General features: G+C 48.6%; 1 protein-coding gene across 1 annotated transcript in view; it reads right to left on the reverse strand.

The window, feature by feature from the left end:
• The window catches only part of CALN1 (calneuron 1), a 460,082-nt gene that overhangs the window by 418,900 nt on the left and 25,949 nt on the right, over nucleotides 1-15,233 (reverse strand). Inside the window, exon 2 of the mRNA XM_047779923.1 lies at nucleotides 6,560-6,752. Within this exon, the coding sequence (XP_047635879.1) occupies nucleotides 6,560-6,678 (119 nt within the window). The 5' untranslated portion in view covers nucleotides 6,679-6,752. The remainder of the gene's footprint in view (nucleotides 1-6,559; nucleotides 6,753-15,233) is intronic.

Genomic DNA, 15,233 nt, shown 5'->3' on the forward strand with positions numbered 1-15,233 from the left:
CCTCTATGTCCCTCCAGTCCCCTTTGAACTCTGCGATGGGCAGGACTGACTTAACCCTGAGGGAAAGCGCTGTTTTCTGTTGGCGGCCAGCTTCTCAGGGGATGGAAGCCACTGTCTCCCCCTCCCCCTGCCCCACTTTCCGAAGAGGAGCAAAATGCTCAAATTAAAATCTGATACAAACACAGGGAGTGTGCTAGATGAGTCTGGTCTGTCCCAGAGATTCTACATTTTTCCATAAAAGGGCTTCTGATGTTAGAGAATGATGGGGTCATAGCCCAAAACACCTCCCGCTCCAGCCAAGAACCTGCTGTTGAAGTTCAAGATCATCGTCTTAAAAACTAGTATTTGCACCAGAATATATCGAGCTTTGTTTTGATTTTTTTTTTTTTTTGTCTTTTAGTCTTTTCTAGGGCCACTTCCTGCAGCACATGGAGGTTCCCAGGCTAGGGGTCTAACTGGAGCTGTAGCCACCCGCCTACAGCACAGCCACAGCAACACCAGATCAGAGCCGCATCTGCAACCTACACCTCAGCTCACGGCAACACCGGATCCTTAACCCACTGAGCAAGGCCAGGGACCGAACCCACAACCTCATGGTTCCTAGTCGGATTCGTTAACCTCTGCGCCACAACAGGAACTATCATTTTGATATTAAGCTGTCTTAGATTACCTGCCACAAGGCAAAATGGAGTTGCAGGAATATGTACCCCGTTTATCCTATGATGTCGGATGTGCTCTGGTCCAGTGCTGCATCCGGCAGGCAAATGTCAGCAGAACAAGTATCTAGAATTCTGATACTCAAAGCTCTTCCAAAGAAATCGGGTTCCTAGGGGCCAACTGGTTTACTGATTAGGGAGCACTTTTAGATGAAATTTTTTTTTTCCTGTTTTGTCTTTTTTAGAGCTGTACCCACAGTGTATAGAGGTTGCCAGGCTAGGGGTCAAATCCGAGCTACAGCTGCCAGCCTAGGCCACAGCCACAGCAACGCCAGATCTGAGCTGCATCTGCAACCTACACCACAGCTCACGGCAACGCCAGATCCTTAACCCACTGAGCGAGGCCAGGGATCAAATCTGCGTCCTCATGGGTCCTAGTCAGATTCTTTTCTGCTGAGCCATGAGGGGAATGCCTAGAGGAATTCTTATTAATATCAATGTTAATCATCAAGCTGTGTGATGTTTTATTAGAAGAATCATGTACGAAGTAACAGATGCCACGTGGAAAGAGGATTTCCAAGAGATGAGCTCAAAGAATCTCCAGGAGAGTGCAAGAGTGATCGAAATTTCTCAGGTAAGGTCGTTTATAATATTTTCTGTGGAGTCCAGAATTTACACCTCGGCTGTGCATATGGAATTTTTTTCCGGAAGACTGTGTTCTTGATCCCATGTCCCGTCACTTCCTAAGAGACACCACTCCCTTCATTATCACCTTCAAGCTCTTCTCCTCTCTTGCCTCCTTCCCCTCCACTCCGGTGTCCCCTGTCCTCAGAAGCCCTTCCCTTGGGTAAATTGCTACCTAATTCTGGAGAGCAATTTGGCAAATCTCGCAAAAGAAAAAAAAAAGTGTATAGGTTCTGACCCAGAAATTTCACTTCTAGAAAATTTATATTTAGATACACGTGCACGAGTTCCTAGGGATAAAGAGACAAAGATGCTCATTGCGACACTGCTTGTAAGGCAAACACAGAGCAGCCTAAACAGCCATCAGGAGGGGCCTGGTGAAATCAATCAAAGTACAAGAGAAAAGGATGTGGGTTAAAAAAAAAAGTGAAAAAAATCTTGCAGGGCAAGGTGACCACATGATTGAGAACAAACTATTCCTATTTGGCATAGACACACGTTTATTTATTCGAGGTATACTCAACAATTTCAGGGGGTGATATTCACATTGTATTCTTGTTTTATAAGTGAATGGTGTACTCAGGAACTATACAACTGCCTCTGTGTGTGTGTGTGTTCCTTTTTTTTTTGTCTTTTTTAGGGCTACACCCACAGCATACGGAGATTCCTAGGCTAGGGATCCAATTGAAGCTATAGCTGCTAGCCTACACCACAGCCACAGCAATGCCAGATCTGAGCCACATCTGCGATCTACACCACAGCTCATGCCAATGCTGGATCCTTAACCCACTAAGCAAGGCCAGGGATCAAACCTGCGTCCTCATGGATGCTAGTCAGATTTGTTTTCCTCTGAGCCACGATGGGAACTCCAGGGTGTGTGTGTGTTCCTTGATATGCTCCTAGGCATGCTCTGTGTGTGAATTCATCCTAACACATCAACACTGTGGTGGCTGTTAACCCATCTTTTCCATGAGCCTAAAAACTGTAAAATAAAAGAGATTATTCATCTCAATTCCCAACACCCAGCACAAAGCTGGGCACACGGATTAACAATGTTTTCATCCATATGGATGGAACTTTCCCCATGCGCAGGGTATGCCAGTTACATATCATTTGCATAAAACTAGGCGTGTTCTAGGAAGAGGAAATAAACACTTAGTAGATGATTTCTTGGCTTTCACACACACACACACACACACACGTACACGTATATTTACTCACCCCCAGGGTTCCAGGCTCACATTATGCTTGAAAAAGCTGAGTTAAGCAAAGATAAACCATTTTCTTTGCTGTAGGGCATTGCTAAAATTTTCATATGCATTGACCTTCTCTAAGAGGCAGAGAGAGTATGGAGACTCATCTGATTTTTACCCATCAGGAAGCACTTCTGGAGGACTGCTTATTTATTAACATTGATGTTCTGTCATCATTTTGGAACAGGTTCTGTTAGAAAAATCACGAAGGCAGTAAATAGGCCCTGCGTGAAAGGAAGATTTCCAAGAGATGGGGGTCCGACAGTCTCCAGGAGAGTGACAGAATGATTAAAAGTTTCTCAGCTAAGATTATCTGACACTCAAATTGGATAGCTGGGGAGTTCCTGTGGTGGCTCCGTGGTTACTGAAGCCGACGAGCATCCATGAGGATGTGGGTTTGATCCCTGGCCTCGCTCAGTGGGTGAAGGATCTGGCGTGGCCAGGAGCTGTGGTGTAGGTGGCAGAAGGGGCTCAGATCTGGCGTGGCCATGGCTGTGGTGTAGGCTGGCAGCTACAGCTCTGATGAGACCCCTAGCCTGGGAACTTCCATATGTTGCGGATGCATGTGGCCCTTAAAAAAAAATTTCACTATCAGCTTTTTTTTAAAAAAAGGTACGTGACATCAGAACAAATGTTTATGCTTAGGGGAAGAAGAAAAAGGTTGAAGAATAACCGAGGAGGCAGAGTTGACGGAATAAGGTCCCTGAAGAGACAATGGCGGGAAACAGATGTCTAAGCACGTGGAGGCGGGTGGCCCTTGAACTGGTGAAAGGCTTCCTCCCCGACTATGATGGGCAGGGAGGAGAGAAAATCAACTGGAATGCAGAAAAGATGACAGAGAGGGGCTCAGGAAGTTAGGAACTTAGGGAAATTTCTTCCTGGGGCTTTTGTTTTGTGGGAATGAGGACGTGGCATCATTCCTACATGAGTGGGTAGGGGCTGAAACAGTCATGGTGGAGAAGGGGGAGGACGCCTGCCCACTAGAAGAACCTGAGTCCCACTGGGGACCCATGGGAATTGAAGGCTCTGAGTATGTAGGGTCCCCTAGCCATGTCCCGTTTCCATGTAAGATGTTCCCTCTGTGTGGTCCACATCCTAAAATGGGAATAGCTAGTGGTAAACACGACCACGGGGGCTGTCAAAGAGGGGGCTATTCCAGTGTGAGCTCTGTGCAAATGAAGTTAAAGCAACAGGAAGCGGAAATGTTGCCTCATCATCCACACGGATTCACATGGTTTTGGCTTCCTCTTATGACATCAGGACTCTGAGCAGATGTTAAGACGGAACAAGCACTAAGATATTCAAGGAGCATGGGGGTGATTGGGAAAAAAACGTAGGTGAGAACAATAAGGACAGGTCGGTGTTGAGGTTTTTACATAGCTTTCAAGGAACTGGGCTATGTAGGTCGACCAGCTGTCCCTCCAAGTGAACCATCTCAATGTTCATCTCAGGGGTCCTAAAGGGTCTCCCCGCTGTCCCAAGCACACACAAACCTTGCTCCAAACAGAATGGGTCTTTTCTTGTTTGTTTCATGTACCAGGATTCCCCAGAAGATTTATTTTAGAAAGGTTTTTGTAACCAAAAAAAAAAAAAAAAACAGAACACCACAGATGAGACCAAGCCATTCCATTCAACCCAAGAATGAGCCTGAGACTCCCGGGGAATTGATGGAGGTGCCCACTGCTGCATCCTTCTACGGAACCATACAGTGTGCACACTCCCCTACGATGTAGCCCCCAGACCTAATGCTTGTTGACAAAACATGCTGAGGGGAGTGCTGCTGGGGTCCACCAGAGGGGGGCATTGGGGAGGGAGGAGCAGTGACCATGGTGAGGCCACAGAACTGCCTGGACACCTGCTAGGAACATAAGGAGGAGATATGTGGATGGGCGGGCCAGGGGAGCTCTGGTTGATGATTCCAGTCTAACAAGGGAAGCCAGCTTAGTAACCAGGCAATAAAACTTGAGTTCCTTCTGCCTCTCACTGTGCAGGACCTTAAATCATGGAGGAGTTTATGGGTCCTGTTTATGAAGAGCCTCTTTTAATAAGCTGTTCAGAACAGGGGTGGGAGGGAAAAATGGGGAGAGAAAATTTCCCTTTGAATTTCCATTGCTTTCAGAGTCAGCAATTTAATGAGTCATGCATTCTAAATCCTTGCTTTGTCTACACGTTTTCATTTCAAAATACTAAAAAACACTTTGTTTGGAACATGGGCTATTTTTAGTTCCTATATCAATAGTGCACATCCATTTCTCCCCATATTAGAAAAGCTTCCTTTGGATTGGGTTGGAGCAGCAAGCACAATGGTGATGGGGTTGTTTACTTAGCCCTGGTTTGTTGAAGCTACCTGAGTGCCTCTCTGATGCCTGGTCTCCTGGGTCTCTTGACCATTCATGAGTCAGCTCCAGACCTGGCCCAAAGAGCTCCAGATCTCAGAGCATGGACAAAAGGGGAAGAGTATCCCTTCAGGCTTCGAGCCCGAGGAGGCAGCATCTTGATGGGCTCCAGACAAGCAGAGATCCAATGCTGTGGGCCCTTGTGAGACCCTTGAGGGAAGTGAATAGAAGGAAGGTCCCCAGCCACAGGTCATCTCCTCCAGATCCATCGAGAGAAAACCTGGCCACACCTTGGCAAAGACAGGAATAGACAGTCTGGGGAACGCTGCAACCCTCCAAGCTGACAAGCAGGAGGACAGGCTGGGAGGAGGCGCAGTGGGTCCTACCCCTTCCGTCCCTGCCTCTGCATGTGGTCTCTCTCCACACTCCGCTCCAGTGGATAAAGCCCCCGGCCAGCTTCATCTACCCCACTGCTTTTGTCCCACTAGTGATAGTTCACTCCTCCGGGTCAGCACGCCCTTGGCCAGGGAGCCCATCAGCTCCCACCTTGGATCTCCCAAACAATGAGGTGTGTTGAAGATGGTTCTGGAGAGTCTCATAGCATCCTGCACTGGTCCCTGCAGTCCAGCCCACCAGCTCCCGAGAGAAATTGCCGAAAATCAGGAACTCGAGTCATCAGGCCACTTCCTTGATTCTCACATAAGCCTAACTCTAAACTCACGGCCCCGACCTTAAATACTCATGGCCCCATGAGGAGCTGGTGACAGAGAGGGCTGGAGAGCCCACTGCAAACAGCCTTGGGGAGACCACCGCAGAACACACCCGTTTAAAGGACTCACCACCTCGATGCCAGCATCACAGAGAGCAAAATTTCCTTCTCTACAAAACCACCCAGAGTTGATTGAAATTCCCCTTGAGTTTTTACAGCCATGAGTGTCTCCAGGGGAAAGAAAGTGGGATCGGCTTGGAACCCATAAAACCCTTCGCTCTGAACCAACCTCCTCGCCTATCCCTGGGGAGAGGCTGGGTAATCTCCTGGTGGGGAACACGTTTGGGATTCAGTCACCCGGGTAGGAATCCTGGCTTTACCTGTGCCTGCGTGATCTGGCCTATGAGATGTTGCTTATTGGTTGTCTTCCGTTTCTCCTATGAAAATGGGGTTAATAACACCTGTACGGGGTTATAGGGAAGATTAATTGCAACTCTCTATGCAAAGCCCCTGCTTCTAGGCTGCCACGTAGTACCAAGTCTCTACATGGTATCTGCTGCTTTTTTCCTACCGAGCATGCCCTCCCACCTGGTCAGACCCTGACAGAGCCAGCTTTCAAACCCCTCCCTTCACCTGCCCTCACATCTCAGGTATAGGATCCACGGAAACCTGCTAAGGCTCAAAGCTCAAGACAAATCGCCAAATCTCTGTCCCAGTGGGATGTGCATCCCCGGGGGACCCCTCCCCGGTCATCTGGTCCAGGGGGTCTCCTCTCCCCCCTCCCCCCACCGCCCAGACATTTGGCACAAAGGCTCCCAGCCCCCACACCACCCCCTACCTGCGGGCTGAAAACAATCAAGTCCCGAGTAAACATTCGAGAAAGCTTGTTTCTCCGGGAGGGGTTTGGGGGAGAAGACTTGCCAAGTGGGGAAGTCGGGGGCCCGGCTCCTCGGCGGCTCCTCTCCCCCTCCAGGGGCTCCTCTGCCCCCCTTTTCCTCATTCTCAGGCTTCCCTGCTCCGGGTTGCTCGGGCAGCCGCATCGGGGGGTCCAGGGCGATGTTCTCAGAAAGATTTGTGAGCCCATCAAGGGAACGTCAGCGGAGACACTGAGACTCTGCAAGGAGTTGACAGAAACTTACTGCCTGCACAGGGCTGGTGGATTATTTACTCACAGTCAGTCGCCTAAATAATTCACACCCTCCCTTCCGTGGTTAAGCAGGACAATGGTAGAAACACAATCCTGGCACAAGAAATATAATTACAGTTGTGACAGATGTTTAGTTATTAATAAGGCCTCAACGTCACCACGGGGTATTACACAACAAACCAATCATGTGCCTTTAAGCGACCTTCATATTTACAGGTACTTTTCCACTCATGCTCCCGGGGGCTGTGCTGTGGCGTTAGCTGTGTTGGAGGGAGCGACAACAGCCAACGCAACTGCCACTTGCAAGAAAGCCCAGCACCTTGCCAGCGTAATTTGTTTCCCTGTCGTTGACATCAGCAGAGCCAGAGGAACAAAGTGCGGGGGGCGAGGCAGAGTTAAACAGTCTAATGGAGGGGACTCTTGCCAAAGCTCTTAAGCTTGTGATGCTGCTCGGCATCCCCAGGGAAACCTCATCCTAATCCCCTCAGACAAAGAGCAAAGGGCACCCCAGGTGAAGTGTCCCTTGACCACCTCTGGTCCAAACTCGCTTCCCACGCATGGGGAGCCTCTTGGTTGGCTTGATGTCACCAAGCAGTGACTTGTGCTCCCCACCCTCCCACACCCCCAACATCTGGTTAACCCCTCCTTGTCCTTTATGAGTCGGCTCAGCTTAAGGCATCTGGCTGGATTAAGGCCCCCCTCATCCGTGCCTACATCCACTGTCATCCGTGGCCTCCGTCCCCCACCCCCATCCCCCACCAACACTGCATTGAGAAGAGCTCCAGCTGGGGAATAATTCAGAGGCAGGTTGTGTCACCCGGGCCCAGGCAGGGACAACCTGAAAATTACTGGTGATCAAGAATACACTTACTGGGAGTTCCCACTGTGGTGCAGCAGAAATGAACCCAACTCATATCCACGAGGATGCGGGTTCAATCTCTGGCCTCGCTCAGTGGGTTAAGGATCCGGCCTTGCCGTGAGCTGTGATGTAGGTCACAGACGTAGCTCGGATAGAGCATTGCAGTGGCTGTGGTGTAGGCTGGCAGCTGCAGCTCTGATTCATCCCCTTGCTTAGGAACTTCCATGTGCTGCAGGTACAGTCCTAAAAAGCAAAAAAGAAAAGAGAAAACACTTATTTAATCAACCTATAATCAATATTGGTTCTCTTTGGTTCCATGTTGAAGTTTAAAGAATTAAGAATAACACAGAGAGGAGTTCCCGTCGTGGCGCAGTGGTTAACGAATCCGACTAGGAACCATGAGGTTGTGGGTTCATTCCCTGCCCTTGCTCAGTGGGTTGACGATCCGGCGTTGCCGTGAGCTGTGGTGTAGGTTGCAGACGCGGCTCGGATCCCGCGTTGCTGTGGCTCTGGCGTAGGCCAGTGGCTACAGCTCCTATTCGACCCCTAGCCTGGGAACCTCCATATGCCGTGGGAGCGGCCCAAAGAAATAGCAAAAAGACAAAAAAAAAAAAAATAATAACACAGAGAGTCGCCAGAGAGGCGAAGTACAGAGCGGCCAAATGGAAGAATCTCAGTGACAGAATGACCAAGCCCTGGTCCCCTGGATGGAGTCCTTGCCTGGGAAAGCTGGCCCCTGGGAGTGTCCACACACAGCAGTGGTCAGCGGACTCTCCCAGCAGCAGGCAGGCGTCTCCATTGCTTCCGGCTTGGCCCCTGCACATCGCATCCTGGGAAGTCTCCCTATGCTTTGTCCAGCCTCCTGATTCTGACCATGGCCCGGAAAGTATCTTCCTAGAGAAGCCAGCCCATCGGAGACGAGGCTCCCTAAAGGGTCTGAGGAAGTCATGGAGAGGTGTGCGCGCAGGTGATTGTTGTAAATCTGTACACGAAAGTTACTAGAATGAATGACTGAGGGGCACTCAGACTGTCTGTGTGCTTTGTGACTTGCACCTGGAGCAGAAGTCCCCACAGTCAAGGTCAGGGCTGGGCCACATGGTGTCGGATCTACAGAATCTCTGGCTCTCTGAGTTTGGGGATGGAGTTGGGCCCTGCCACACCATGGGGGCTCCATCTCCTGAACTGGGCTGGAACCTCCCAAAGATTGGGACCACACGGCTACCCTATGGAGAGAAAGCTTCCCGAAGCCAGAAGCCTCGTCTCACCAAATAAGAGTGTAACACGTCCATGCAGTGTACAACCCATGCCGCAGAACTTGCCTGCAGACTCACCTCCCCCCACACTACTTGTCTTCACACACACACACACCAGCGCTGTCACACACATGCTCACAGACCAGTCTTCAAACACTCACAGCCTGCCTTGTGATCTCAACCCCGAAGTCAGCCCCTGACCTTGGACATATACACAGGGAGGACTCACCCCACAACCACACAGCTGCACACGTCTTCCCCGACCACACAAGTACCCATACACACCCTCTCGCGCACACACACAAACTCACCTGTTCACACACACTACAGCGCCCGCTGACCCATGCATGCCGCACACTCACCTACACTCTTTTAGTCTCTAGTTATCGGGTTAAGTTAAAAAGGAGAAACAAGTTTCCCGTGCCATTCCACCCAGAATGCAAAAGAGAAGTGACATTTTCTTTTCAGATGGGCTTTTAGTTGCCATGACAGTCCCAGCACCGCGGAAGCTGTGATTGGCGGCAAAGGCAGGTTTCCAAAGGGACTAATCATACACAAGAACTTCATACACAAGAACTTCAAGTACGTTGAGTGCCCGCCCTCATCACTTCCCTCCAGGCAGAGTGGACGCCAGGGCAGGGGCAGCCCCCAAAGCCAGTCTGGATGCCAAGATGGCAGGTGATGGCACCTGCCAGGAGCCAGGGGGTCCAAGCTGATGGTCACAGTGGCTTCAGAACCCAATGCACACAATTCCTGGGAACCAGCTGGTAGCTCCAGGGGAGCATGGCGCTTCCGGGGCAGTTCCCCATCAGGAACAACTCCTCCTGCTGCTCAGCTGGCCTCTGTTGCCGTTCGAGGTGTGCCATGGAAACACAAGTCCAGGTGCTGGGCCCTCAGCCAGAAAGGGAGTTGGCTCCTCCAGCCAGAAGGCATCTCACCGGGATGCTTCCCTCCCAGCTGTGGCTGGTCTGACACCCCACAGGGGAAGCCAAGCTGCCTTCTACAAGCTGGGACTGGCTACCACCCCCCCCCGCCCCATAGCCAATGAATAAGCCACCCTAAGTTGGCATCTGGATAGAAGATGGACCTGCATCTCCCCGTTTCACTAGGAGCTTCTCAAGGACGGAGCCAGCATACGTGCAACTCCCAAGTCGCCCGTGGCCTTATACGCCTTGGAACCCACAGTAAATACCTACAGAGATTACTCTTTGTCTCCAAATTAACTGGTTGCCTCACTTCCAGATGAGTTTCCTAAGGACAATTAATTTGCAGAATTTCTGCTCTGAGTCCATTTGCCAGCTGTTATCGTCATCATCTGAAAGAAAGCCAGGAGCTGGTTTTTGAGCCCAAGTCTTTTTTTTTTTTTTTTTTTTTTGCTGTGGGCCAGGGATCAAAGCTGCATCACAGCAGTGACAACACCAGATTCATAACCACTAGGCCACTATGGAACTCCAAGTCTTGAAGTTAGAGTTTTGGGCTAGTTCCTGGACCCATACAAGTGTCCTCTTCAGATAATGTGAGAAAAAGAATGTATATATGCATGTGTGACTGAGTCCCTTTGCTGTACAGTAGAAAAATAAAAAAATTTTAAAAAAGAACTAAAAAAACAAGTCTCCTCTTCAGCTTTTAATTTCAGCAAACAACCCATCCACTTCCATCAGCATGAAAGTGTTCCCTGAGCACGGATCTCCCCATGTGAGGTACTCTGGGTGACCCAAAATGTGATGCCACCATGGGTCTATCCTCAAAAGGTACTCCCCTGACCCCATCACTTTTACCAACCATAATATGCTGAGATGGGGGGGGGGGCATGCCATGTAGTTAAGATCATGGCTAGGTGAGTCAGACAGTGCAGTTCAAATCCTGATTCTGCCCCTTCCGGGCTCTGTGATCTTAGCTAAGTTACTTAATCTCTCTGTGCTTCAGTTCCTTCACCTGCAAAATGGCCCCGATAATAATATCACCTACTCTGTAGGATATGTGTGAAGTGTATGGCGCAGAGGAAGTCCCACATGCACTAGCTACCCTTCTTCATTCCTTCCTTTGGCCCCCAACAGGCAATGGCTGAGCACCCACTCTGCTCAAACGATGCTGGGCTGACCCCAGTGTGAAATGCGGGGAGGGGCAGAAGTGAATCCATCATAGATACAGACCCACGAAGCTCAGAATCAAGCTGAGGACACAGACGAAACACACGGACCAGAGAAAGAGGCCGCTCCTGTTCTTTCAGTTTAAAGAGCCAGTTTATCCCTGAGGGTATCTGGGAGGGGAGACTTTGATTCCCCTCTTTGGTGCCACCAAGTTATATTCTTAAATGGATCTGGCGCCTGCCCCTGAGGAAGGGGGACATACGCATACAATCTGGGGGAACTGGTCAACCTCATCACTCCAGCATCTGAGGCTCTGAGCATCCAGGTGGGTGCACAGGTCACGGGCAAACTCAGTTCTTCACAGATTTTGGTCCCTTTTGGAGTATCTAAAATTACAATCGCCATGGGAGCGGGGGGGGGGGGGGGGGAGGGAAGGATGAAAACCTAATGGTTATGAACAGAGCGCATGAGCCTGCATTGTTTATTGGCATGAATAATTCATAAATATGGGGTAGACAGTTCTGTGTAGTTTCTAGAAAACCCAAGAAAACAGTGCTTCCTAGACCTGACACTCTATGATCCAGCTCAAACGTTCAGCAAGAAATGCCCCCTCCGTTCTGATCGCACTGGGTATCAGATGAGAATCTTTCGTGCCTTGTGTCCCCTGCTGCATCCGACAGTTATTGATGGCCACGTTATAGTTACAACTGCATCCTCTGTTCATGCCTGGCAAGGGTTTTGCACATGGCCTTCTCTCTTAAAACCCTCCACGCTTGCGTCATCAGATTTGATTGACAAGTAAAATTTATTTTTGCTCCAACTGAATATGATCCTGAGGGGTTTTTTTGCTGTTGCTGCTCATCACTTTTTATTTACTTATTTATTTCGTCTTTTTGTCTTTTCTAGGGCCGCTCCTGCAGTATATGGAGGTTCCCAGGCTAGGGGTCCAATCGGAGCTGTAGCTGCCGGCCTACGCCACAGCCACAGCAACTCAGGATCTAAACTGCATCTGCGACCTACACCGCAGCTCACGGCAACACCGGATCCTTAACCCACTGAGCAAGGCCAGGGATTGAACCCGCAACCTCATGGTTCCTAGTCAGATTCGTTGACCACTGCGCCAAGACAGGAACTCCTATTCATCACTTTTTAAAAGCTTGTTATTGGAGTTCCCGTCACGGCTCAGTGGTTACGGAATCCGACTAGGAACCGTGAGGTTGTGATCCCTGGCCTTGCTCAGTGGGTTAAGGATCCCATGTTGCCGTGAGCTGTGGTGTAGGTCGCAGGTGCAGCTCGTATCCTGAGTTGCTGTGGCTCTGGCGTAGGCTGGTGGCTACAGCTCCGATTCGACCCCTAGGCTGGGAACCTCCATATACCATGGGTGTGGCCCTAGAAAAGACAAAAAAGAAATAATAAATAAAAGCTTGTTATTGGTTTTAAGCACATTTCAAATATACAATAATTAGTATTAACTCTAGTCGTCATGTTCTACATTAAGACTCTAGAACTTATCACCTTATAATGGAAAGTTTATACACTCTGGTCAAAATCTCCCCTTTGCCCGCATCCCTCAGCCCCCTGGTAACTACCATTCTACTTTGTTACCATGAGTTCGACTTTTTTTAGATTCCGCAAGGAAGTAAGATCATGTAGTATTTCTTACTCTATGTCTGCTTTATGTGACTTAGAGTAATGGCTTCCAGATTCATCCATGTTATTGATAATGAAAAGATGGCTTTCTTTTAGATATACAGATGGCCAAGAAGCACATGGAAAAATGCTCAGCATCACTGATTATTAGAGAAATGCAAATCAAAACTACTCTGAGGTACCACCTCACATCAGTCAGAAGGGCCATCATTAATAAGTCCACAAATAACAAATGCTAGAGGGGGTGTGGAGAAAAGGGAACCCTCCTGCACTGTTGGTGGGAATGTAAATTGGTACAACCACTATGGGAAAAAGTATGGAGGTAATGCAGTAAACTAAATATAGAACTACCATATGATCCAGAAGTCCCACTCTTGGGCATATATCCGGACAAAAGTTTCCTTGTAAAAGACACATGCACCCGTATGTTCATTGCACACTATTCACAATAGCCAAGACATGGAAACAACCTATGGGAGTTCCCGTCGTGGCGCAGTGGTTAACGAATCCGACTAGGAACCATGAGGTTGTGGGTTCAGTCCCTGCCCTTGCTCAGTGGGTTAATGATCCGGCGTTGCCGTGAGCTGTGGTGTAGGTTGCAGATGTGGCTCGGATCTTGTGTTGCTGTGGCTCTGGCGTAGGCTAGTGGCTACAACTCCGATTTGACCCCTAGCCTGGGAACCTCCATATGCCGCGGGAGTGGCCCAAGAAATAGCAAAAAAGACCAAAAAAAAAAAAAGAAAAAAAAGAAAAGAAACAACCTATGTCCATCGACAGATGAATGGATTAAAAAGATGTGGTATATCTACACAATGGAATACTACTCAGCCATAAAAAGAATGACATAATGCCATTTGCAGCAACATGGGTGAACTAGAGACTCTCGTACTACGTGAAGAAAGTCAGAGAGAGAAAGACAAATACCATATGATATCACTTATATCTGGAATCTAATATATGGCATAAATGAACCTTTCCACAGAAAAGAAACTCATGGACTTAGAAAACAGGCTTGTGGTTGCCAAGGGGGAGAGGGAGGGAGTGGGATAGACTGAGAATCTGGGGTTAATAAAGCAAAATATTGCATTTGGAATGGAGAAGCAATGAGATCCCGGGCACTCTATAGCACTGGGAACTGTATCTACCCACTTGTGATGCAGCAAGATGGAGGATAATGTGAGAAAAAGAATATATATGTGTGTGTGTATGTGACTGGGTCACTTTGCTGTACAGGAGAAAACTGACAGAACACGGTAAACCAACTGTAATAGCAAAAATAAAAATCATTAAAAAGTGATTGCCTTCTTTTTATGGCCTATTAATCCTCCATTGTACGTACATACCGTGTTTTCTTTATTCATCTGTTGACAGACACTTAGGTTGTTTCCATATCTTGGTTATTGTGTATAATGCAGCAATGAACATGAGAGTGAAGATATCTCTTCAAGATAGTGATTTGATTTGATTTTGGTCTTTTTAGGGCCGCACTCACAGCACATGGAAGTTCCCAGGCTAGGGGTTATATTGGAGCTGTAGCCACCAGCCTATGCCACAGCAACATGGGATCCAAGCCGAGTCTGTGACCTACACCACAGCTCATGGCAACGCCCGATCCTTAACCCAGTGAGCGAGGCCAGGGATCAAAACCGCATCCTCATAGATGCTAGTCGGGTTCGTTACCACCTAACCACGATGGGAACTCCATGAGATAGCAATTTTATTTCCTTTGGCTATATACCCAGACGTGGGACTGCTGGTTCTTATGGCCCCTCTATTTTAATTTTTTGAGAAACCTCCATACTCTTCCATAGTGGTTGTACCAATTTACACTCTCACCAGCAGGGCACAAGGGTTTCTATTAATATAATTCTGGTTTTGGAGGGACCTCTGGATACAGTGTTCAGAGGGGCGAGTCATGCCACATGGTGTTTAGTGAGGAACAACTTGCTGGCAGCAAGAAGTCAGAGGCATAGCGTAAGATCCAACCAGCCCCCAAGCTACGTCCTGACTTCAGGGGAATGCACGAGCTCTGGAGCTCCTTCTATAGAGGTGAGATGGTCACGGAAGTACACACTCTGCTTAAGCACTGATGAGCAAAGGAGTCTGACCACTGGGCTGGTATCCACTGACTCTCAGATGCTGTCATCCTGGGAGGTAATGGTTCACCAGCCCCTTAAATATTTTAACATTAAAGATTATTCAAAAGCACAAATAAAAGATAAAAAAAATAACCCGCTGGTCCAGCACATAGGAAATGTCCACGGAGTTCCTGATAAATGCAAAAGTAACTGCTCCCTTCCACATGACATAAAATAGTTCATTTTCTCCCTGTTTTGTCCCAAACCAACTGGAATCATGAAAATAAAATATATGCCCAGGTGAAGCCAAGATCCTAAGCCTATGTCTGAAAACTAGAACCAGTTCCTCAAAAGCACCTGGGACACAATTCTTCCACAAGTGCTGTGTCACGGGAGCCCCAAGGTCTCTGCATGAGCTGGCTCAGATTCACATAAGCTGAACATCCTAAACCGTAGCTGCTCAAAGTGGAAACCAAGAACTGGAACGAGATCAGAGCAACTAAAATAAAGCTGAAACC

Source organism: Phacochoerus africanus, chromosome 5 (genome assembly GCF_016906955.1).
Source record: "Phacochoerus africanus isolate WHEZ1 chromosome 5, ROS_Pafr_v1, whole genome shotgun sequence".
NCBI classification, from domain to species: Eukaryota; Metazoa; Chordata; class Mammalia; order Artiodactyla; family Suidae; genus Phacochoerus; species Phacochoerus africanus.